Source organism: Rhipicephalus microplus, chromosome 3 (assembly GCF_043290135.1).
Source record: "Rhipicephalus microplus isolate Deutch F79 chromosome 3, USDA_Rmic, whole genome shotgun sequence".
Taxonomy (NCBI): Eukaryota; Metazoa; Arthropoda; class Arachnida; order Ixodida; family Ixodidae; genus Rhipicephalus; species Rhipicephalus microplus.
This window is the reverse complement of record NC_134702.1, coordinates 135,334,177-135,360,207: the sequence shown is the minus strand read 5'-3', so window position 1 is coordinate 135,360,207 and position 26,031 is coordinate 135,334,177. Positions and strand designations below refer to the sequence as shown.

At 44.7% G+C, this 26,031-nt stretch overlaps 2 protein-coding genes across 4 annotated transcripts in view; one reads left to right on the top strand and one right to left on the bottom strand.

The window, feature by feature from the left end:
- Positions 1-22,802, bottom strand: part of LOC119188190 (aldehyde dehydrogenase 1A1) — a 33,120-nt gene extending 10,318 nt beyond the window's left edge. Inside the window, exons 1-4 of the mRNA XM_075890282.1 lie at positions 22,657-22,802; positions 17,533-17,637; positions 1,379-1,519; positions 577-703 (exon numbers count right to left, since the gene is read on the bottom strand). Of these exons, the coding sequence (XP_075746397.1) occupies positions 577-703; positions 1,379-1,519; positions 17,533-17,637; positions 22,657-22,695 (412 nt within the window). The 5' untranslated portion in view covers positions 22,696-22,802. The remainder of the gene's footprint in view (positions 1-576; positions 704-1,378; positions 1,520-17,532; positions 17,638-22,656) is intronic.
- LOC119171501 (lysosomal alpha-glucosidase) overlaps positions 10,980-26,031 on the top strand; it is a 106,666-nt gene continuing 91,614 nt past the window's right edge. For all 3 annotated transcript variants that reach the window (XM_075890280.1, XM_075890279.1, XM_075890278.1), the window contains exon 1: positions 10,980-11,170. In XM_075890280.1, coding sequence (XP_075746395.1) covers positions 10,995-11,170 — 176 coding nt within the window. In that variant the 5' untranslated portion in view covers positions 10,980-10,994. The remainder of the gene's footprint in view (positions 11,171-26,031) is intronic.

The window sequence follows — 26,031 nt, the reverse complement described above, 5'->3', positions numbered from 1 at the left end:
CTTAAATTACGCTTACACCATAACACGCCCCCTCTTCAGATTAAAGAGATGCACCTCCCCCCTCCTCCAAATAAAATATGTTTTGAAGACTTTTCTGTAGTAAACATAAATGTTAACGTCTACGAGCGATGCGTGCAAATTAGTAGGAAGTGTACTTCGGTTGGCGCTTTTAAAGCTCAAAATTTAACGGCCCATTCTTTGTAGAGAGCATAGGATATCACGTGAAGATTCACTTAACAGTCATTGAGTTCATTCAGTAAAATACTTCCAGGGTTAAGTTCCGTTATACAAGGGAAAAGGGCTACATACATAGCAGTAAACAAAAGGCTACCTAAACACTATTAATTTGAACGAGAACAGTATTCGTGAATTATGTGATACAGGAGTATGATACAATATTTCCCTCTCTCAGCGATCACGTGATTGATGAGAGCGTGTGAGAGAGGCCCGTTCCTGGCACCGTTCCATGGCACGAACAGTCGGTGGACGCAAGCTGCTAGCAAGTGGTATGAAAGACTTTCACCTTATAAACCTCCATACGACACACAATGAGATGAGGGAAGAAGAGTCACCCACCGGCGGGGATGGTCTTGCCGTGGACCTTGTCGGCGTAGCCGGCGTAGTAGCGCAGGTGTTTCACTGACGTGTCAATGTCCTCCTGGGCGTACTTGTACGGCTTGCCGTTGTTCAGAGTTTCCAGACTCTGCATAACACGCGCACATAGATAAGGTATGTGTAGTATATTACAATCAGTATTTGCCACAAAAAATGGCTCACTCAATTTGCATTGATATTGTAGTCGAATCGATAATATTCTTGTTCATTTCTACCGATTTTCTCGAACGTCTTTATTGAGTATAGTTCGCAGTTTCGGCATTCATGTTGCACCTGTCATGAAGCTCGTGTATTGCTTACTATGTTGATTTGATCGGTACTTCCATTAACGGCAGCTTTTTCGTTATGCCAAATTGAACGTTCGTGTGCATTGTACAAGATATTTTGATATGACTGGAATGATAATTATTGGCACATTAACCCAAGTGCTCGTCCCAGCTTTCAGTCGGATGGCTTTAGGTAGATTTTTTTCTAACAATTTTTCTGCATGAATATCACAATCAAAAGTTGCGAAAATGAAGAATATTTGCCAACGTTTCGACAGCAATAAAATCAATGAATTGATCAAGTTATCATCAAAGATCGTGCGTACGTGGCGAGTGTATATTTCGTAACGTCAAGAGACGAGTTCACAAACCAAATTGCAGGAGACCAATGGCGAACATTGTGGAAAAATTCAGCGCTCGAGAATTTACGTCTGAACTTTGTGAAACGCTCTCGCTTCGACAAACAACAGTGCGACAAATTGGATGTGTGCATTCACCGCGATGTAGTCCCTGTCACGTTCGAGCAGGTCGGCGAGCTTGAGCAGGTAGAGACCACGCTGAGATGCGTCAATGGTGCGCCATTCAGACTTGAGGTCGAAGGCAGCCTTGGCCGCGGCCACAGCCTTGTCGATGTCGGCCTGTAATGTCGAAGAAAAAAAAAGAACCATTCAATGTGCGTTCGAAGCTTTTACTTAGACGCACTAGCGCCATGGTTCTGAAAAGTCCATTGGCGCCGCGAGCGCTCATTTAGCAAATTACGGTGCCATGCACTTAGCAAACGAATTCTTGCGAGTCTGAATACTGCGTGTACAGAATTAAGTGCACTTGCAGTCCAGATGCATGATCATAAAACTCGCAGCAATATAGGTAACGACAATGTTTTCACGGATGTGCAGTAAATGTGGCAGCGCTTGCGCCTTAGGTGTCACTGATTACAACAAAGCGTTCGCAGACTCCAAACTTCTTGACATAAGAATGTGGTTCATCTTTGATAGTAAAAGGTACACAAGGCGACAGACGACTCTTGAGTAGCTAGGTTGACAACGTCCCGCAAGTTGCATTTCCTATGGGGCACATGACGCTGGCAGTAGGACTTTACGCATTTATGGTTCGAATCGAACGAAGTAGAGTACGGTTGGTGGCCAATAGTCAATCAAAAGAGTAATACAGTGATGCTGTTGTCAGTACAAGTGAAGTATGCAGAAGAAATTCTAACAGCGGAAGGGTAAACTGCACGTAATATGCTTATATATACACACGTTAATCAAACCGTAGGAGTGTACGTACGAATTAAATTATCTCATTGCTTTGAGAGTGTTTTCGGGGCACGAGCTAGCTAAGAGAAGACGACGCGCTTTCTTCCGTAAGTGGACAACACCATAAAACAGAGCCAGAAAAACACAGCGGCCGGGGGGTCAGAGCTAATCGCCACTTCCCGTGCACCTTAAATAGCTCGCCCTTGAAGCCCGACAGCCGGCGGCGACGCGCGGAGGAGGACACACTGAAGCGCTATCCATTTCGAACATGGCAGAAAAGCCTAGGCGAGACGTCGGGATGCCGACGCTGAAACGAGAGGATGAACGAAACGTGGTGGCAAGACGCCAAGCGAACGTCAATGCTGTGCGCCCGTTCTTCTGTGACAGTAGGATTATGTGTCGGTGCGTCAAGTCGGACTGCAAGTAAAGGAAACAGTTCGGCTTCGAAGTCAGCGCTCTATACTACGATGCGGCAAAGCATTCTTCCGTATACTCTTCATTCACGTGTCAATAGCCTGAACAGTGCGAACGATCGTGATTGTTAAAAAAAAAACAGTTGATCAGAGTTGTCAAAAGCCCTAATATATTGTGTTGTGCGTACTTTCACGTTTATACTTTATTTGCATTCGTGCGAAGCTTCGCGGACCACTTGCATGCGCATTCGTTGTAGCAGCACGAATTGCTACTCAGTGTACTCCTTTCTGCTTTTTCGTTACCATGATTTTCGTCTAGAAACCAACTAGAACACATCTTCACAACGTTTACACAACAATTTAAATGCGTCTTGTAGGATTTAGCTTAAAGCGAAAAAGAAAAAAAGGAAGAAAGAAGGAAGTGCGACATGCGCAGCCACTCGCCGACTGCTGCGCGTGATACCGATGCCCGCAATGTACGGAACCTGCCGGAATTTTTAGCAAAAACAATTATGCCACAATTCATTAAGGATTACTCCTAACTCCATGTGTTTTACGCCTCGAAGCAGCGATATCATTATGAGAAAGGCCGTAGCGCAGGACTGCGGAAACATCGGCCACCTGAGGTTCTTGAACGTGCACCTAAGTCCAAGCGTAGGAGCATCAAGCATGCTGCGTTCATCAAAATGCGGCTGGCCTTCTATTCCGCGCTCTTTGGCTCACCAGTCAAGTACCTATAACCATTCGACCACGGTGGCGGCTGATTCCCCAACGACTGACTGATCTAGAACACCAAGGTCTCGTTTAGACAAAAGATTCCACAATGAAGATTTCTACGTAATCCACCATGAAAAAACTATAAATCGTCCCTGCAAAAAAAAAACGCGTACGTATTGTGTGACTGCCGGGTCCGCGTATCTCCACAAAGTAAATCGTCAAGAAGCTAGGCCCTAAGGTTTACACTATCCACGTTAAAGCCACCAAGGAGTATTGAAGGTTTGGGTTTGTAGGTGTTTTATAATGTTCCATCGCAATGATGAGTAATATTAGTCTATTGTGAAACCTTTTTGCGTCTCTTATACCTTTCGAGTATACCGTGCGTCACCCGAGCGTAGCCCCCTACAATGTAGCCGTGACAACGGACACCAAACAAGTTCCGGCCCCAAAAGTGCCTCGTCCCTAAATAGTTGTGAGCAGCTTCACTTTTAAGTGAATGCTGGCGAAGTGCAGCGTGTACACCGTCCCAGAGCTCCTTTTTGCGCAGTGTTTCATGAGCAAAGCGCTGAAGGGCCGGGGCTTGTCCGTCCCGTTCCGCGGTGTCCGTCACACTGATATGTGTGGATGTGAGACACTGACAAGGCTCAACAATAAACTGATGTCAATCCTCATTATGACGGAATATAAAACACCTAGAAGCACAAACCCTCTATTCTGGTAGGTGGCTTCAACATACACATTATGTACCTTAGGAGATGGCTTTGTCGTCGACTCTATGTCTGTTTATGTCAATCAATTTACATTAAACGGGACAACACTCGGGCAACGTAGGGTTACTCGCCCGTACGATACCCAACACTTTGCCCACTCGTCATATTCTCTTTGTGAAGATGAGTGGATTTTTTAGGAGTGAAGCTCTTCAGGCCCACAGCCCGCCATCGTGGCAGCTCCCTGCACAAGGCACGCACACCGACCAAAATAGTTGCGCGCTCCAGGGACAGCGGTATAGCACAGGCGCGGCGGCAGATGGCGCGCGCTGCGCCAACCGCGCCGCTCACTTGATCACTCAGTCGTGCGCGCCACCGAGTGCAGTTCACACTCTCCAAGCTACTCGCCACTTTACGACTGTCGTGAAAGCCGCAGCCAGATTAGGCTAGGATCAGGCGCATATAAAGTCGTTTGCATCCCATTTCTAAGGGGCTTCGCTCATCGGGTGTATTCACACGGAACTGCTATACACGCGGACAACTTTTCTTGTCAATGCAGCGAAAGCTGCAGAGCCAAATAGTGTGTATTCCTGCATCTGAAGAATGTTGTCCTACAATCGTATTTGCATTTTCTACGCGACATACGAAAAATACTGCCTTTAGTTTTTGCATGCGGCTCGTTGGCGCTGGACGCAGCTCACACAGTAAGATATTCGTATTTGCTTCCATTTATTCATAAGACTCCGAAACTTCACCTTCCACGCTTACCTCGAACGCCAAGCGTTGTCTGCGTCAATATGAAGCGCTGATCACGCACAGTCATAACATTCCACAGAGGTACAGAACGCGTGAGACACCGGACTACTTCGCGTGATCTTACGCGCACAAGCTCCACTCCAATAGCTTGCTCTTCATCGCAAAGAAAAGTTGTCCACGAGTCTGCCTTTTCATCATGCCGGCGCCTTGCATGGGACCGGCTCAATGCCGGTGTTATCTCGCTGTCACCTTCGCATTTCCCTTACTTCGAGGCAGTTCGGCTAATTTGTGCCCTTTTCCCAAGGTAGGGTTGAAAAATCGACATAGGAGCTCTTCCTCTGCTCGATCAGCCCTGATGGCACTGCCGTTCTCAGTCGAACGTGCGCTGTCACTCTCAACGACCCTCCTCAGCGGCGTCCATCGTGGGAAAGACCAAGCGCGCAGACTTGGCCCCGACGGAAATGTACTCTACTGGCTGTCTCGCAGTTTGCACGTTAATGCATTGGCAACTGTGGGCGCACTTAGTGGGTTGACGCTGTACAAAGGCATAGTGAACTAGAATATGCTCTAGTTTACTACAACAAAAGTCATGGATGCTATTAGTACGGCGATGGCCACGCAGGATAATACGGTGAAGATCTCGACGGCTGCTTCGCTTGAAACATAACGAACGTATTTCTTTACGTCACGATGTTCTTCACAAGACGAACATCGTGACGTAAAGTACGAGTTGTTCGAATAAGCCCCTTCTGCGGTGTCAGCCCGAAGGAACGGGTACTGAATTCACGACGCACGACGCCTTTGGCCTGTTTAAAAAAATTATTTACAGTATGTACAGAACACAAACGCTTCATAATATTCCAGGAACAGGCACATATACTTCGGCACATTTTCGTGTCACGACCAACATCGCTACGTTGCAGTGAATACATTTGCTCTAATATACATACGAATGTTGGCATACATGTACACAAGAAATCAATGCGATATTATGATACAATGGTAAAGCGATACAATGGATGCAATGAAACACGATTTGTAACAAATGAAATCGTATATGACAATTCAACGGGCCACTAAAATACTCCGAACTACTTTTTCGCTGAAAACCAATTTCACTAGCAGCATCTGAGACAGGGTGCTTCGCAGGCCTCCGAAATGCTATAGTCACACTGATTTTATAAACACTTTGCAAACTACAATTAATTTAATGAGATCGTTTCAAAGCATCTGAAATGCCTTGTAACAGCTACATAAGAGTCTTATGTGGGACCCCAAATGTTCTAAACGGAAAGGACATAAATATTGAATCGACTTGCAAATTTAAGCATGCTCTGCAATTATTCAGGAGATAGAGCCTTGACCCTTAATCTTTCAGGTGTGCGTTAAAAACTCCTACTTAAAAACAAATCACAGCCTATCCACGCAGTGAATGATCTCTTTCCCGAACGGCAGCCGAAGATGATTGGACGACATGCTCGGAACATTGATTACGCATGAGCAACGATGGTGCTCATGTCGCAGTCGCTACAACGACGCCGTCGTCAAAAACGAAGTCTTCAAGGGACACTAAAGTCAAATAACAATTTAAGCCAGAGTGAAAGCTCTACGTATGAACACATCTGAAACGTCAATATTATCAACAACAGTGCCCAACTTACCGAGAAATTAAGGTAAATGCACAAAAACACATGCGCCGTAGTAGCGCAGTAGGACATTATCAAAATGATCCCGATGACATCAGACGGACCGCCTACAATTATTCACTAGTAATCAATCTAGCTGCACTAAATAAGGAACATTCCGTGCATTAAGAGACGCAATAAAATGCTGCTTGTTCATTCCCATTTAATTCATAAAAAAGAACCACCGGACGTTACTATGGAGGATATCGCGAGTGGTTCGAAAATTCAATTTTCGCGGTTACACAGAACAGGTGGTGTCATCTAGCAGATGAACTAAAAAAAAAAAAAAAAACGTCTGCACTTTTAGAGTCAATGGCAGGAAATTCACCAAAGGCCGTTGTTGTTGCTGCTGTGGCTCCCGCTGCTTTCGGTGTTCTACTACTAGCGCAGTGAAGCCGGACAGCGTTGTGCACGGCGACAGTGACGTGAATAGGTGCGGTCGGTCCGATTCTTTAGGCGGGTAATTTGAAGTGCGCTAACCCGATGCGAACGACTAAAACGTGATTTTATTTCAAAATAGACTCTGCCTTGGCCCAAAAGTAACACGGCGAGGTTTCTAGACCACTATTTCAACAATCATCGTCGACTCAATAGTTGCCTTTAGTGTCCTTTTAAGGAGCTTCGCCCCTAAAAGTTACTAAGCACTTGCTTTAGTATAAAAAAAGGGGGAGGGGGAAATTCCAAGCTTCGCGTGTGCCTGTCTTACTTACAAATAATTTTTTTGTTGCATTGCGCAATGCGACTTCTCTCATGCTGGGATCTTGAACTCCATTCACGTGCTTAATAGTGCGTACGAACATGCGCTTATATATGTTTACAGCAATGAAGTGCGGCAAAGAAAAATGACAAGTGGACCCGATAAAAGATCGCATCGCGATTCTACAAACAGCGGATCACCGCGAAAGCCCACAATCGATAATGATTAACCACAAGTAGGCGCAAGGGCAGGAGGGCCGACGGGTACACCCTCACTTCTAGCAACTTAAAATGAACAGGGACGTGAGGTTTGCCCAATACAGAGCTAATATAAGAGAGGGAAAGTCAATGAACCTTAGCCACCCTCTTCCCGCCCCTCTTCCCCTGAAGGGAAGCGTGCACACACTTATGTTACAATCAACGCTTTTCATCGATTAATAAAATGAACGACGAATGCAAAAACTTATGTGGCGGGTTCCGATTCGAGGACGCATTCCTGCGCACTCATCGGCATCGTTTTTTTTTGCGTGAAACGCTGCCATCTCCGCAGAAATCTAACTCGCACACAGCCATATTTCAATATGGCCAAGTGAGCTATACTCATTTAAGATATTGATGCCCTTTTATTTCTTACTCCCGTTTAAGCATCGACTTCGGCTGTGAGCTCATGTTTCGCTTTATTAATATCAACACTTCCTGTCGAGTCATAATTTTAGGGGCGAAGCTCCTAAATACGTGGGTCTGTCCATCCCTTTGCTTCGCGTTCTTACGTGACCGTCTAGTTCTATGACTCACTCAGCAGATGCGGTCAGACAGACAGACAATACACGGTGTAGCGATGTATCGGAATCTTCGCCCCACTCATCATTCACTCTGTAGATATGCTGAGATTTTTTTCGTACACCTTCACCTTGTATCAGAAGCCATACCAATTATACACAGCTTCAGAGTTATGTTTACAGAAAAAGTGTCAAATAATGTGCTCTGCAATATAACGCTCAAAGAAACCATCTCGGACTTCTGACAGAACAATAGTTTTGGCTAGTGGACGATTTATAACTGGAATATTCACAAAATCAACGGCAAAAGATGAAATGGCCACACGGGGGATGTTTGTTGTCCTCTCATTGTCTTCATTCAGTTTGCGCTGTGCAAATTTGCATTTCAAATTCTGGACGCTAAGCCAATAGAGTCGGTGCAGTCGCCGTAAAAGCTCGTAGCTCGCCTTCGAGGCTCGTGCACGTTTCCCCCGTCTATTCTCAGCGTACAATAATGACAGGTCGCATACGCAGATACAATGAAGCGCGGCCTTGCACCCCCTTGAATTGCCGAGTGTGAACGAGAAGCGGACAAGTACGTGGATGAGAGCCGAGGAGGATAAGAACGTCCTTGTACGCAAACATGGCAGTTTTCAGTTTGCCGTGCCTGCTTTAGATCGCGCTTGCGTGCCACAGTTGGGGCAGTTTGTGTTAAAGGATATATTCAAAACTGCGTGTTACCTACCGCGTATCTAAGGCGTCACGCGTCATTCCCACAAAACATAATTAGTCGGAATAAAAGTATGTATAAAAATTGGAAGCCGATATACAACTGTCAGTCTGCTGTTTGTGTTGAGAGCAATGTCTAAAATGTCAATACGGACGTTTTGAGCCCTCCAAGTCTCAATAATATGTCAAAGTAAATCAGCCAGATTTTTGTATGAGAAAACAGCTTACACATTTCCTTCACCATTATTCACGTTCACGCTTACTGCCGAGGCAATGCACCATCAAGTGATTAACAGAGCAGTGGGGGAGGGTTAACCTAACCCGCTTCTACAAAGCAGTTGTGTGCGCATATAACACGCACACACAAAAGCACACGCCGAAACACACGTTAATGGTGGTTGAACAGGTCAGGGCAAACGGAGATAAAACTGAAGGCAAAGTGTTTTTGGATGTTTCAAAATAAACTCGAAATTTAAGATAAATTGTGTTGAACACTGCCGCAGTAGGTTATTAAAAAGAATTTGGCCAAATCAACGTCTCGATTAATAAACAATTGTTTGCAATGTCATTGACCGGCAAAATAGTTATAAACAGTAAAATGCGGAAATGTTAGGAGCTCGATGCACATCGGCGCCGACTGTCCTGTGCAAGAAATCCACCAGGAAGACGCGCTAGCGTGCACGCCTTCACAAAAGCACCGCAGATAGGTGGCCGCCGCCATATTACGTGTTATCCACGAAGCAACGCGACACAGGTACACACAAATACAGACACGCGGACGCGAGTTCATGCTAAAAACAACATCCCGTGGTAGGAGGAGATTCATCTGTTCACAAAAGACACCCCCTTCCGGGTTCTGCGAGAGAATGTGTTCGGCTGCTCCTAGGAGCTTTCCAGGAATTTGAGCTACAGCACACGCTCTCGGATAATTCTTGGATTGCGCTTAAACGGTCCTTCACTGACAATAGCATGAGTCGATAGCTTTTTCTACTTAGTTCGATAAAATTGAAGCCTCCTTGATAAAACATTGATGGCGTGTGTTCGAACAATGGCGGCGCAGGGCGCCCGCGTCTAATCATGGAATGTCGACAGAAATGTAGAAATCGAGGTGGCGTGATCTCTATCCAACCTTTCCTTTGTTCGTCGAACGCGGAAGGCGAGATAACCAATGCTGCCGGCAATTGAGTTAGCCGAGCCAGCCTTGAAGGGAGTATGAAGGCAGTATTCGGAGGCACACATTGAAGACAAATAATTGTGAAGTGATCCTTGACGCTGGCACGCGCGTAATTTTGAATGATGTCCTAATAATCCTTGCGAAGATTGGCAAGGTCGCCGTAGCTACGATTCCAAACACACAAACTAATTTAAACTCACAGGTGCAGCGTTTGAAAACTTGCTAGTCCACGAGTCAGAGACCCAGTTCTGAAACGGGTGGTCGATTTTTACGGACGAGTACGCGTTTATTAGGGACTCCGTTAATGGTTCAGAAATGGTTTTATTTTGTCATCAAATTATTTACAAAAATTTGTGTATACAGAAGAAGGTCCCATAGCCAGAGACTGAATCGGGACCTCCTACAGTAGTGAATATAGAAAAAATTAATTGATGCAGCAAACAGAGGTACAGAAAACAGGTAATGAAATACATCGCAGGTGAAAACAAAAAAGGAGTTCTACTTAAGAAAAACACTACCAAAAACAGCAACAAAAACTGAAATGAGACAACATAAAAATAGACGTAATTCAACTCTAAGTAGTTTTCAGATAATTACCATGGCGAAAGATAGCAAAAATAAACTACGAGAAAAGAAAACTAAACAGTGACACCTGATATCAGCAATGTAGGATAATGATGCGATGCTTTGTTAACGTTAGTTTGTGAGAAAGCATGAAAGGAAGCGGGAGTAAAAGAAGACACCAAAGCTATCCAGCTAATGGAACGGATGAGAGCGGGATAAAGCGGGCTTTGTAAGAATGTTCGCCCCCTGGGGTTGCTTAGCCTGGACGAATATCTAAGCATGTGATCGTTCTTCTTCGTGTTCTTTTTTTTTTCGCTTTCCGTAAGTACGTTAAGAATGAAGCAACAGGCATCCGTGTGCAATAGGTAAAAGTGACAGTCATTGTAAGCCTGTATGCAGAGCTTTGCCGAGTGTACACAGGTACAAGGAGACTCGCGGCGCGGGGCGCATCAATCCGTCTGCGTACATGCATCCGCGAAACCAGCGATTCGCACGCAACACGTGCGCGCCTGAAAGCGGAGAACGCGTCGCGGACTCTCGAGAAATAAGAGTGGCGCGTCGGTGGGAACGGATGCGAACAAGCCTTCGGCGGGAACAGCACAGGAAACGCATGACGGAGCTACGGCAGCGACGAGTCGGCTGACCGCGGATCAGCGCCATGGCGTCGGCAGCACCCGGCAGGACGCCATCGCAACCGACCAGCTCGGACGCCGGTAGCGATTGCGAGACGGCAATAATTAACGGTGTTGGGAATGCGGGAAAGCCACCAGGAACCAAGCCAACGCCGCCAGGAACGAATGTCAACGCGGTGACGTCACCAGAGGCATCCCCCAGGTTGGTGAGCTTCGATAGCCACTTTTCTTTGTTTTAACGTAGAAGACTGCAGGCAAGACGATGCGTTGTACTCTATGAGGATGTACGCGCCAGAGATAAAATACTAGTTTGAGGCACACGAAAGACGCGGACAGTGAAACTTGACATGCTGTCCCCTCGACTGTCATCGTCGGCCCATTCGGTGTGCTTGAAACAAATCTTTCGTGATACTCTTTCATTACCTGATAGCCCCACTGGTCATGTCGTACACCACTCTTCTTTAGTATGTTGCGCTTTTCTACATAAATCAGCTTCCTGGGCAGCTGAGAGAGAGAGAAAGAGAGAGAGAAATAACGTTTATTTGCACCCGTCTAGAATGACGGGCGAGGAGGCTTCGGCCTCTGCCCCCAATCATCCCCCTAGCCATCGGCCGGAGTCTCTTGGGACTCGGCGGCGGTCAGGGCGAGACCGATGACTTGACGCTCTTCTTCGGCGTCACGGCTGTGTAATAAAACCTCCCGGGATTCTACGTTTCTACTTGGATCATTGTAGGATGCGCAGGTCCATACCATGTGCACAAAATCCACTGTGCTGTTGCAGTGCGCACATCTGGAGTAGAACACTTCCGGGTGCCATTTACTGTACAGGTTAGGGTTTGGAAACACCCCGGTTTGCAATTTTCGCCACATAATTTTCTCCTTTTTGCTCAGCTGTTTAGCTGCCTCAGGATAAATCTTATGGTGGAATTTATAGTGTGAGGTGATTTCCTGAAACGTTCGAACTGAGCAGCTGAGGGAAGTCACTATCGTGGTCACAGCCACTTTCGCACGAAGTGCCGGCGGCGATACGCCTAATTGTCAAGTATATCGCCTAGCCTTCGTAAGATAATACGATCGAGTGCAGTGAGACCTGTAGGGACGTATAAGAGGGATCATACGTCACAGATCAGCTATCTCTAGTACTACGGCCCTATCATCGTTCATCGCAAGTCACGTGCTGTTAATCTCGCGAATGGCTGAGCTACCTGTAACGGCAAAGTCGTGGACGTTATGAATCTGGCACGACTCGATCGATCCCTGCGAGCAAACCACGGGGATCACACGGGCAGGTCTTTTTTTTTCTGTTTGCTTTTTTCACATCACAACTGTTATACGCGCCGTTTGTCCGACCGGTGATGTAAGCAAGACACGATCGTCATGTTGGGGGGGGGGGGGGGGGGCACGTTAGGCCAAGTGCCAAGTTAAGCGTACACCGGTTCCCAGCTAAGTCAAGTTATTCATGTCTAAGCCTAATTAGGTAAGGCTTGTCTGTGAGTAGACACGAGCACGGTAAATATAATTAGTTCAACATAATTGAACTAATTGGGTACTTGTTTATAAGTCTTGATTAAGCCGAGTTGAGGTTTTGGTGTGCCTATAGCGCAAGACGATGGGTCGAGGTAAGCCTAAATTAAACTAAATAGGACTAAAGTGAATTAGTGATACTTATGTTATTTAAACCTGGGTTGACTCGGGATCCACTTTAGTCGAGGCTAAACCTATAATACGGGAAGTAATCTATTTGACCTAATTAAGCTACTTGATGCTGCTATTTCCAAGCGATTCCTAAATGAATCCGATTGATACCTAGCTCAAGCTCATGATTTACGAAGTGAACCCTTCATGTATCGGCATGCCAATGCATGTGTGCATTGCCGAGTCAGGACGAACCGAGTGCCGACCAGCAGTGCTCTGCCCCAGCTTAGCGCAACTCAGTGCGAGCTGCGAGAAGCTTTTTTTTTTTCGTGAATTGGCGCCTATAAGCTCTTGTGAACAGGTCAGCCAACTTGCGCTGCATAACCAAAAGTTAATGTGCCGGCAACTCGAATACCACGCGAATATTGAAACTGCTTTTTCACGCCACCTTTGCCTATTTGACTATTATGATGCGGAAACTTAAGAGAAATTCTTTCGAACTTAAAGTTACAGGTAGGAACTGAACACGTGGGTTATCTAAATATGTTGGGGCTAAAATATGTCTACAAAATAAAGACAGCCTCGCTAGAAGTCTATTGTTCTCAATTTCGACTTGCAAGCAAACGCAGCTTTGACGCGGCATGCAAGGCTGCAAACTGACGTGCAGCGTTGTAGAAAAATGTAATGGACAGTAGCACGGTGAGTGCAGTGGACTTCTGGAGCACCTTCATTTACACGTTGTAGAGAATGCTAGTGTAACGAATCTTCTTCATTCTTGAGCATACAAAAGTTTTCGAAAGTTACGCTTGTACCAAATCGCGCAATTGTAATCTTTGAGCTTGTTTACAAGTGGCGGACGTTGCTTGCGGCTGCAATCCAACTAGATAACGATTTATTTAAGAAAAACAATACTCTATTTCACGTCGGCACTATTGCTGCGTACAAAAAGTAGCGTTTGGAGTTCACTTGGCGGGTACACTTGGAAAACAAATTTTCCAACGTTAATTTGTGCAACGTGCTACGATACAAGTGTATGCTTGTTCTAGTCGCTTTCATGCTACAATGCACAACATGTGAGAAATTAAACCAGGAATTTCGTCAGAGCCAACGTTTTAACAAGAGTTGTTGCATGCACTGTTAAAATTTGGGCTTGTTGGTACATAGTGATGACAAGAAAAATAGCACTGAATGAATAGGGACAGAAGGGTAAAAGAGAGGCAATAAAACACTGTTTGAAGTTAGCGCCTGTGCTGTGTGTATGTGTCCGTTCAAACAGCGCCATTTTTATTGTCAAAAGCAGTTGGCCTGGCGGTTTATTCAGCGACTTTTCCCGTTTCGCTATAGCCCGTTTCGTGACATCCAACTTTCCCCAACTTCAACCTTGTATGAATGCACAATGCAGCATTTTGGCTAAACAGTAACCGGGGCAATAGTTTTGAAGGAAGTCTTCTGGTGTTGAGATATAAAGCGCACGCCACTCTCAAGTTGCACTGCAAATCAAATCGCACACTCGCGAACTCACCAGCTACAAGTAAAGTGCAGTTTGTATTGACAGCTTGCGCGTGACGTCATGTACGTCTCGGTTAGTTTGCTTCAGTGTTGTTCATTTGGTGAGTAAATATGGGTGTTCTCCTTTCGAATAAATTTTAGTTTGCACTGCGCCTGCATCCTCTTGTTTGTCTTGTGTTGCGTTTGCGCTAAATATCACTATGACTGACTTGTTCCAACTAGCCAGATAAGCAAAGCATAAGGACGTCACTGCAACGTTACTGAACATTCTTTCGTGCGTATAATAAGAACCAGCAAGCACTCTAAAGAAAGAAATGCGACGGCTTTTGGGTAGCCAGGGCTTGCCATGCAAGATGCACCTTAACACTCTTGTGGGTCACACGGCTCGCCGAAGAGTGCGATGACCCCCACAGAGTTCAAGTACCTCTTTAATGATAGTCATGCACAATTGTCAGCAAGCCAAGGACAAACGCGTCTTGAAATTGTTTGGCGACAGCGCGACGTAGCTTTCCAAGCATACCAAGGTAGTACCTCGGCAACAGCTTCGCAACTGGCATCAAAGACGTCCAGACCACACGTCGGAGCGTTCGCGTTAAGCTTGCAGACAACTTTACGTGGAAAACCAGAACTCCCCCCCCCCACCCCCCCAAAAAAGTGAAACAACTTTTTGTCAGAGTGTGTGCAATGCACGGATAACACTAACGTGACTGGGCAGCGTGGCAGTTTAGGCTAGTTGGTACGTGTCCTTGTCTCTTTATCGTCGTTCTGTTCTCGCGCTGTAACTATATGGACTAACGCGGCACTACAAAGACCGAGTACCACCATGTTGGTGCTCCAACGTGGCTGTTTCGTTGACTTCATTGCGAGCCATCTGTATAGTAAGGTAGGTAATGAAAACCCAATGGGAGAATCGAAACCAGCTCCATTGTGCACATCGAGTTATCAAGCAAGTTATTTCCGCCGCGTAAAATAAACGACCCGAGGACCTGCATTTACGTTACATGTCGCAGGCAATTTCAATATCTGCATTGCGTTACACAACGAAAATACACCACATATAACCGACAAAAAAAAACTTTCCAGACACGCCAGACAGGCAATCAGCGTCGACAGATCTGAATGCGCTGTGCGGTCACATGTTGCATTGTATATACAACGCCTGCGTGGCGCCGCAGCTGCGCAAACTCTTCGCAAACCTCGTCTATCCGTCGCGTTACGAAGGCTGAAGTTCCGCCAAATGAAGCCAGTGCATTTGAGTGTGGCTGGAAGGCCTGAACAATAATTCTGCTACATCATATGCGTCGACATGAAATAACATTTAGCCGAACGGCGTTGTGCGTCATGCCTGGTACATTATCCCGATGCGCGCGACTAATGTCAATCGAGTGCAGCTTCCGTTGCTCCCAACTCTGTAATTCTTTCTTGAACTACGCCATACTACATTCCCCCACAACCCCCCTCCCCTTTCCTAAACAGACGCATCTTTTCTGCATTCGTAGTAAAGCTCAATTGAAAACGATGCAAGGCTGCACACATGCGGAATCGCACGATGACTGATTGGACACCTCGTTCCGTCTACAACGACTTTTTGAAGCGTCATTCTCACTTCTCTAAACGACAATTTGTGACGACCGCATGGTCGCGATGCCGAGTATTTGAAAATATACCACGTTACCTAAAGGATGCGAGATATATAGCGTGTTTTTACTAAGCAAATATTTCAATGTGCACGTGTACTTGGAAGCAAAACATGTGCTAACAGTGCGCAAATAACCACAGGCCGCGGAAAAAACAACGGAAGCAGGCAAACCGTGTCTTATGCGAAAGCGGCTGGTTGCATCGAACTTATCACGCAATTTTTATGCGCCAACATCGGAGAGTGCAGGAAATATGAGAAGTCACGACGACAATGAATTCGCGTACAGCTTTGTGAAATGAACATTGAAGCACCGGCACTCAACGCCATTCTTTGAGTCGCGTTTACGGAAATATGAGAACGAGACGTTGAAGCAGCGAGGCAGTCATAGATAAGGCGGTGAATGACAACAAAAGAGCAGAAAAAAAGAAATGTGTTGTAAGCCTTGGAGTTCTGAAGGATGCCTGCATAAAAGCAGTAGTTCAAGGCTTCAGTGAGCTGAACATAACTGTGCGCAAAATATGGGGATTTGCTTGTCGGTCACGTATTTTATTTTTACCATTTTCTTTAGTAAAAGCCTATTATCTGTTCATAACACGCCCACAGATACGCGGGGCCATTATGGAAAGCAAGCACTTAAAGGCGTGTTTTGCTTCAGAAAGCTACCAGTTGGTTCCCGTACCAAAGCTGCATGTTCGTCAAAGTCGAACAACGAAAATTGAAGGAAGGCGCATGCACGCAGTATAGAACTTGAAAACAGCACTGGCGTGTTCAACAAAAACAAAAAAACGCATAAAAAAGAGGGGAGAGTTGCTAGAAATGCATCTTTACAATGGTGAATATTGCGTACTTAATTGCACAGCGTGAAAAAAAAGTGTAATCGGGGCATTTAAATACCCGATCATGGAGACAATAGGATTTTACGTTATAAAATAGTTACTACAAGGCTCAAACTACTGCCTCCTGCGACTTTCTAGTGTTCTTGAGAGCCTGCCAGCACTCGTCCTCCTTTGGCAGCATTGAAACATTGCCGCAACCGACCGAATGCGCGGCTTCCTGATGCGCGAACTGAGAACGTAGTAAACACAAAAAAGAAATAAACTGATCACGTAATAGGAATGATTTCAAAATCTAGACGTCCCCACAGAGCACACGCAGGGAAACATTAAGCAGGCGATGATGATAAACCTCTTGCATTGTTCGCACTCGCCCTCAGAGGGGGATCGGCGACTGCTACTCGTTCTTGCCTGTATAATTACATGATGCTATTAGATCTTGCATGAAACCTTGCAATGGCCCACTGGCGGTGTCCACAGAAGCTTAGTAACGTTTTATGCGTGGCTCTCTACTCGCTCTGCGTGTCCCAACACAAAAACGCTTGCAGAAATCAGCGCGGTAACGCTAAGTGAAAGTGGTATTTTGCCAGCAATGCGTGATCACGCGAACTCAACAACTTCTATCGGGGCAAGTGTACATTTTCTTACGAACACAGAACTGAAGGCGAGACTAGCGAAACCGCTATGTTATATGGTTATTGGCAGTATGAATTACTTTTTTCTTCTCCCAGTCGCGTCTTTTTTTTTTTTTTCGCGCATGCATTTTCCTCCGAGCAGAATAGCAGGCACTGGCTCAGGCAGACCTCTTGGCCTTCTCATTACTTATTTCCTCTCTCTCTCCCTAAACCCTGCTATAAGAACCTTGCTATAGGGCGTTAGAGCTCCCGACATATAAGGCTATTTTTCAACATGGCGATCAGTCATAGGCAATTCTTGTGCACGACTTACCTTGTCACCCTCCTGGACATCGGCGATCTTCTTGCCGGTCGCCGGGTTGTACGTTGGGAAGGTCTTGCCGCTCACAGAGTTCACGAACTCGTTGTTAATGAAGATCTACAGGGAGTAAGAACAGTAGGAATTAACGCACACGTTACTTGGTGCCCGTTGACCAACAATTAAACGCAGATACGAAATCTAACCCAATGAGGAACTGATTTGATGACCTGAATTGATTGGCATCTACGACTGCACAAAGTTCATCAAACTTTGTACGGGCGCGATTGTCCTTGGTGCCGCGACTCGCCACCGACCCTTTACCATATCTCGTGGAGTTGTGCTAAACGGCCAAATGAACTCGATCGCTTACAGCGTATGTATAGAATGGAAAACCCTTTGGAGCAATGGGAGGCACTCCTCGCTAGCTCGGACCCGGAGGTGCAACTAGCACTCCTGGACCACGTCCGGCAGGCGGCGCAAGTCAGTGGAGCCTTGGACATGGGGGCACCCATCTAGCTCTTAAACCCCTTCTTTTTTTTAAACCCAATAAAGTTATTTCTCTCTATATATATACCCACTGAGGGGATCAGCCAGGAGTTGGGCGGATCATGTAGCGAGAATTTCGTTAGGTACTGAGAGAGGTTACACTGTCAATAAAAATAAGGTAATTCCAGGAGCGCATATGATGCGTGTACGCAACAGTTCAAGCTAAAGGTTCTGAAGGTCAAGCTAGTACGAAGGATGGCCGTAATAATGGGCAGTACGCGTATACAGAAGCTATAAAGCCACAACAAAAGAAACAAACTTCATAAACAAATAAAGATAAAAAAGCATTTTTTTATTTGGCAAAGCTTGTTTTGCGAAATGAGTGCTTGTGCGTTGTTTGTTTAACTTACGCGCTACAGACTCATATTTACTATAGGGAATTGTCGGAGCTTCTGATAGATGTCAATTAGCTGTAACTCTACAAAACGAACAGAAAAAAATCTCTGTGATGGAAGGGTAAGTTTACCCTTTAAGTAAATTTAAACCAAGTACCGCTGCTATAGTATTCTTGTACTTGATTCTGTTTTACGTGAACGTTCACTTTACCCACCATGATACAGTGAGACGGCCAACAGTATATGGAAATAAATAATATCAACTTAGTAATCGCTTGACGAAAACAATTATTGATTTTTCAACGCAGAACAAGTATTCCTATTAGAATTAGCAAGGAAGGAGGTTGCAAGACAAATTAATCAGAAAGGAATTAGAGTAAATACACATGCTCAGATGAAGCCTCTGACAGAGACGTACCTCATTTTAGTGTCGTGGCGTTAGCCCATGAAATACCATAATTGTTTATAGAATCAAGAAAGATAAGGCATCAAATAAAGATCCTACGCAAGTTCTTCACAGAGGCACGAGTTTCCCATCGGAGCTCGTTGGCCTTGTAGGTAAATATCCTGGAACGCCACAGTCTTTACACTGGCGCCTGCGACATCTACGCCCTTATCGCCAACAGCGCGAGTCGCAGCCGCAGACTGGGTCTGTCGGCAAGGCTGCTTGAACCATGCAATGTAAAGTAGGACGAATAGTAGAACTATCGATTTCTGCTTGGACAATGCGCTTTTTTTTCGTGCTTCAAGTGTTGATGTACCTATGAGCCAATGAGTTTACGTTATGAAGAAGAATGCATGTGCTTGTGAAAATACAGATGTTTGTCCTTAAACGCGTAGTAAATGTTCAATAGTGGGCCACCATTCGCGTGTTGCACTTCTTTGATAAACAGATTGGCTTTACTTCCTCTGTAAAAAGATGCAAAACACAAGTGGTGTTTTAATCAGACGTAGTATTTAAGCGCAGGGTCAATCAAAACAATGCAAATAAAGACAGTACTTCTGCTGTGAGAGTTACCTTGTCGCTATTTACCACGAGTGAGGCAAGTCCAAATCATTGAACGATTAGAGTAAGGACAAACAGTGCATGCATGTTGCTCTTCCTATAATAATTTCTCTTTGGCTTGTGTTCGTTGTCACTGTCATCGTGAGGTAATCTCGTACGGGTGTCTTCTAGAAATCATGACCGTAAGGTATACTTACAGCAACCACTTCTAACCTCTGTATCTTCGAGACAACAGCCCAGAGTATTGTTCCAAGCGATATCGCCTTGTTTTGAGCATTATTATATGATTTTATCTACTTTGCCTACATTGAAGTGATTCGTGTGGTGGAGTGTACTAATTGTTTTTTATGCGCACCATGAAGCTTTTGCGAATTGTACGCCTGGCTACTATCGCAATATTTCCAAGAGAACAGACCGTCAACACCGCATATACTGAAAACATTAAGGAAAGGCTTTTCGTTTGAGACATTTCTTTTTACACAGCCGCATTTATTGCAATAATTTCGTAACATTCCTGGATTTCTAATATGCTCTTGCAGTAAATTATGCTTTTGTAACTGAATCATCAACGTGTTTTATATTGGGTAAAATATAATTTTCATCTACTTTATAGATATAGCTTTTTGAAGGTGTGCCTCATGTTACCCATAATATTATAAATTCACTAACCTTAGAGGCCTCCCTCCCCATTTTGTGCTAATACAGCTTTCTATGCCAGGCAAAAGCAAACGACCAAAGTGACGTATACACTCAAAATATTTAAAAGACAGTTCAAATATAGGAGCGTGCATACGTTCAACATGATTTTATTGCAGTGCTACCTTCACTACTCTCGCCAATAGCTATTGAATAATGGAATAGTTGACCTGGTCATGCCGTAATTTAGCATAGCCCTACCGCGTTTTGGCATATATGAAGAAACACGAGTATTGATGTTTAGCGGATATTTATCTGTATTCATTCTACTTCATACTGAGTGTTCGGGGCAGCTACACCTCGTATTGGAATATCACTGCAATCCGTCATTTCCTAAAAACATTTGGACGCATGTTTAAGTTCATATCTTATTGAAATGTAGCGTCATTTGGCAGCAGAGGACCAACCAGCCTTGCGTTTATACCAGATATACCATGAAACTAGGGAAGTGATTTACGATTTCAAAATTTTTCTTTGCTATCAAAACACATGCAGCTCCCACAGCTGCCTAGCCACTTGTTTTACAGGATGCGGAGGAGACCGTGCAACAGATGCCATTAACAATTTTTTTTTCTTTTATACATATACCAGCATAGCGGGTGCAGTGCGGTGACTTTGAGGCACTTCCTGGAAAACTTGTGGAAAACAACTGCTGCGTTCTTTCAATGGGCCCCCATCGACAAAGTGGTTAATTCTAGCCGAAGTGGTGCCGCGATCTCGCAGTAGCACGTCCGCAGAGTACTATACAGTATCCCCAATCCTTAACCCATTTTTTTTTCTGAACGCAATGTGGCACAGACGCCAACAGCGCGTGACTTCGAGCTATATGCACAGTCGGATGCATCTCTGTTGAGTGATATGCCCTAAAAATGAATCAAAGTTATACAGCGCAGCCACATTAGCAAGATTATCTTTCATACACTGACGCCATAATTCCATTCAACGTAGAGACGCGCCCGGCAGCAAGGAACGTCGCTATAGCAAAGAAAATGGTGGCACATCCGACAAGTGAAGTTATGAAACTGAAAAATATAGTAGGTGCATGCGTTTTCGATTATATGGATATTTCTCCAGCCATATATAACGAACAGGTACAGTTGTGTTAGTTTGCTTTCAGTGGAAGAATGCGTGGGCTAACGTACCTCCATGTGCGCCGATACGATATCACTTGGATGAGAGGCTAAATATCTGCGTATATATATATATATATATATATATATATATATATATATAATTTGTTCGCGCGCGCTTATAACCACGCATACGTAAGCATGAATAGAGGAAATTCTGCTTTGTTCAAATTTCGATCATTTTTATAAAATTTAGAGAAATATTGAAAACAGTGAACATGGTATTCATGAGGTATCAATGGCACCATTACGAACCAAGGTGGTTTCAGTTGAATATTTGTTTACATTTGCAACATTATTTGTATGTCGCCAGAAAGTTCCACTGAAGGCTAGTTTGGTAAACGTACACCGATTTCTTTTTTTTTTTTTGACGAGATCAGAATTTGATTGCCGAGATAAAAAACATTTGACCAATCTCATGGACTGATGTGTGATTATAGCGTGATTCACGATTGAAACGCGACTTTTCGCAACGCGCACTCACTCGTGTTAGAGTCTGGAGCCATAGAGACCGTATTCAAGCATACAAAACTTGTAAGCATTTCCTGTAGCTCTACACACCTTTCTAAGACTGCAAATTTTTATGTATGGCAGCTTAATAATATAAAACTGGCCATGAATATGCACCGTCAAAAAGTGCACTGTCATACTAGTAATAGCAGGTTCCACTTTCAGCAGAATGGCTGCAATTCGTGAAATTAAATGCGGTCAGCTAAGTGGCTAGTTTCGAAACATGTATTATTAAAAAAAAACTTCAGTTTTGTATATTGTCGGCGCCTAACAATAACTTTAAAAATGGGTACGCTGACTTACCTTACTTTCCCGAACTGCTGAACGCTCAGCCCCACTAACAATACATTTGGTGAAAGTAATAGCGCAGACAATGCATGCGAACTTGAAGCTACATCAAAGAAAAAGAAAGCGCTTTCCTGGCTTCAGGAATGCGCACAGTGTCTACAAAACGCGAAGATGGCTTTGCTGCAGGCGGGTTGGAGTGCCTTTGGATGCCTTCGAAGCCGGCTTTCGACACACTCGCCGGCTCCGCAGTGGAGCAAAGATAACACGATAATCAGAAAAAGGGAATGTATACGGTTTGTTGAACTACTGCGTGGCAGGAATCCACTTCTTTCGTACGACATGTTTTCTGCAATACTTCTACGCCAGGTGACAAACGCAAGCTGTTGACCAGCAGCCAGGTCGTTAAAAAAAAGCTACAACATCTACACCAACACCGGCGAATAGCTTGAAAAGCGACGAAAAGCGCCCTCGCCGCTAACAAAAACAGCCGCCCAAAGAGAGAGGAGAGCGCGTGGACACAGGCACTCTGGAAGGCACGGCGAGGGAGAAAGTATGTCTGGGGACCAGTGCATTATTTTTATAGTTTTGTTGTCAACGCGCTTGCTTACACGGGGAGGAAGCATACCTGTGTGAACTTGATGGGTGGGTTCCTGTTCGGGGCCATGGTTGGTGGGGGCGGGAACGGGAGTCTGCTGCCGGACCTGTCGAGCTACCAAAGGACCAGAAGTCGAATGGCGAAGCAGACGACAGCGAGGGGCGGGTTTTATACTCGCCGCGATGTAAGCGCGGTGGCGCTGCTACAGCTGCTGTTGCTGTCGGCACATGTCGGCGTACCTACGATGGTGATAAAACGAACGAGAAAAAAAAAAACTGTCGCTGAAACGAACATTGCAAGGTGGAAAGACGTAGTGTACATTTGCCGCCCCCTCTCACTTTTAAAAGAAAACGATGCTGCGGCCTCAGAGAGCCCTGACGGCGACCTTGTGCATTGAACAACCTCGAAGGCCACGCTTCTCTGCGCAGGAGTTTACCGGAGACTCGCGGTGAAGCAGCGCACTTTTTTGAGCGTTACAAACGCGCCGTTTTGAAACGAGAGGCGTATACAATGAAAACGTCACGCGTGTGGTAAGATATGTGACGCGGAAAACGTTTGTCATCCTTATTTCTGCTGCGGTCCGTCCGGAAGATCTAAAATCGCTCCCGTTTTTAAGATCACGATGGTTGTACGACTTAGTAGTCATGTAGGCTCCTTAAAGTTAGCATATAGAGTAACTCTAGTATGATTAACGCCCAGAAAGACACAAAATAGAGGAAGGGATCGGGTAATATAGTCAGTTCCATTGAAACAAAACTTAGAATTCTTAAAAAAGTGCCTGGAGGCTTCAGAGTGAACACTGAAAGAAAAACATTACCACTGCATGTTTTTGGTGTTGCTTGTTGAGTAACCGCTATTTCTGCAATTACGTGAAACTAACTTCAGGAGACGTTCCCTACTTATAGGAAGAAGGGATATTTTCTGGACATGTTGTAGTTCTGGGCAGTGAACCAGCGATCAGCTTGGTGTGGTTCTGAAGCCCATTGACCTATTAAAGACGTTACAATGTTTTCAGCATTGTGACCATTCTTTGCTCTTTCGTATTCTTTCTAGTAATTCGAGATCTGCCAAAAGCTGACTTTTAGTGATGATTCTCTTTGGTATAATGGTGACGTGAAAATTTTGTTTAGTGCTTTAGCGGCTCATACAACACCACTAAGAACTATATAGTGCTTGTTTGGTGCGAGACGACACCATAAGAAGAAAGAAATGACTAGAGCTTTGACTCGTATTCTTTGGTGTCGTGTAACTATAAAAAAAAGCATGCATCAACTCCATACTGGCTGTTCATTTTATTCCGCATCTAGACCGACTAGCACAATAAACAGCATCATAATTTGTTGAGCAATTTATTGATGTTGAATTTTCCACAATTCTGATGGGGTCTCAAGTCACGCTCATTACTTTCTAATCAATGGCACAACGTATACAATCAAAATATTATTTATAAGGCAAACTTGTTCGTGCTTAAGTTAGGTCAATAAGGTATGTCTAGGGTAATCCTATGGCTATGACTCTTTCAGGATGTGTGATCAGTACGATAGGAGGCCGCTGCAAAAGAGGTCCACACAGCTGCAGGCTGCAAATCATTTGCATAATACAGACGCCCTTGCCGATTAGAAAAACAAAGAAATAATACTTACCAATATCATTATTGATCCAGCTCTGAAGGAAGATTTTGCACTGTGGTCTCAATAACTTACCGTAACACTTAGCGTTGTTGTTTCACGTTGGGCCCATAAAGAAATGGAGAAATCAAAAGTTCTACGGCGTATATTTGGACCCTAGAACAAAAGCTACATACCTCGTCGCGCGTACTACCGACACCTGGGCCCCGCCGTGGTGATCTAGTGGCTAAGGTCCTCGGCTACTGACCCGCCGGTCGCGGGTTCGAATCCCGGCTGCGGCGGCTGCATTTTCGATGGAGGCGGAAATGTTGTAGGCCCGTGTGCTCAGATGTGGGTGATCGTCAAAGAACCCCAGGTGGTCGAAATTTCCGGAGCCCTTCACTACGGCGTCTCTCATAATCATATGGTGGTTTTGGGACGTTAAACTCCACATATCTATCAATCATTACCGACACCTGAAGTGACGCAGTCACCAAGCTGTTTGACGCATCGCCCCTTCCAAAGGGCGTAAACGCAGGCTTCTTTTAATTTTATTTGGCCTTGAGAAACGATTGAAGTAAGCATGATCAGTGTTATATAAAAAAATAGGAGAGCCTAAAAGGCGATGGGAAATTTATGTGCACAAGCCGGAGCAGCGTGTGCTAAAAATATTTTCGAAAAAAAAAACACTACATCGATGATGTCAAGGTCTGTACAGTGCATTATTTCTTTCTTTTGTGGCAAAAAAATGCAGTCAAACCGATGAACTGTGACTGTGTATATCGTAAAAAGCAAGGTTCAAATGATTTATTTTTGCGCATTGTCCTGTGCTTTTACGAAGTACGTGATGCTTCAGATGCACACCTTCGCTAACTGACAGGTGCACCTGATCCCGGCATTGTATCAGAAGCAGGACCTTGATCTCAGGGGTTGTGGGCGTGAATGCTCCAGCCAGACGGGTGCTTATCTTTGCCGTGGATAAGACGCTTGAAAGTGCAGAAACGTGGAGTCGCTTATCGCTGTCACCAAAGAGCTATTTTGAAGAACACGTGTGCACCGAATGTAGCGCCGAAGTGACTGCATACGTGTAAACGAGAAGAAACAAAAAGGTGAACGTTGAATCGTCCTCGCAACTAAACGCGATCATTTGGATGATGTTTTTGATTGATTGATTTGTTGTTGTTAGCGCTGTGAGCCCATTGTCGACGAATAAATTGGGCTGCTGTACCTTACAGCTATTGTGTACGCTCGCCATTGCGGAATCGATGGGCGGAGCTGATACAATGTTACTATTACTTGTTGGATAACCGCAAACCTGGGTGAATGTACGTGCTTCGCACTATATGACGTTTTTTTAATTTTATTTGTATTCAATGCGAAGCATTTCTTCGAAAACTTCGGAGAGCTTGGCCGTAACTATCTATCTATCTATCTATCTATCTATCTATCTATCTATCTATCTATCTATCTATCTATCTATCTATCTATCTATCTATCTATCTATCTATCTATCTATCTATCTATCTATCTATCTATCTATCTATCTATCTGCATCTTTTAGCTCTTCTGGCCGTTTCGATAACGGTAACGATACCAAAATCGGTATAACATAACATCACTGTATCATGAACATAGTTAACTAGTCATAACATGAAAATGATGCTATGTATGTCATGAATGTCATGATTTACATTTCATGGTATTACTGATTTTGCGGTGGTTTCGTTCGCATGGCTTATCGCAAAACTGGTATGACATGACTACATGGGAAACATAATTGACAGGCCCTCACGTGTAA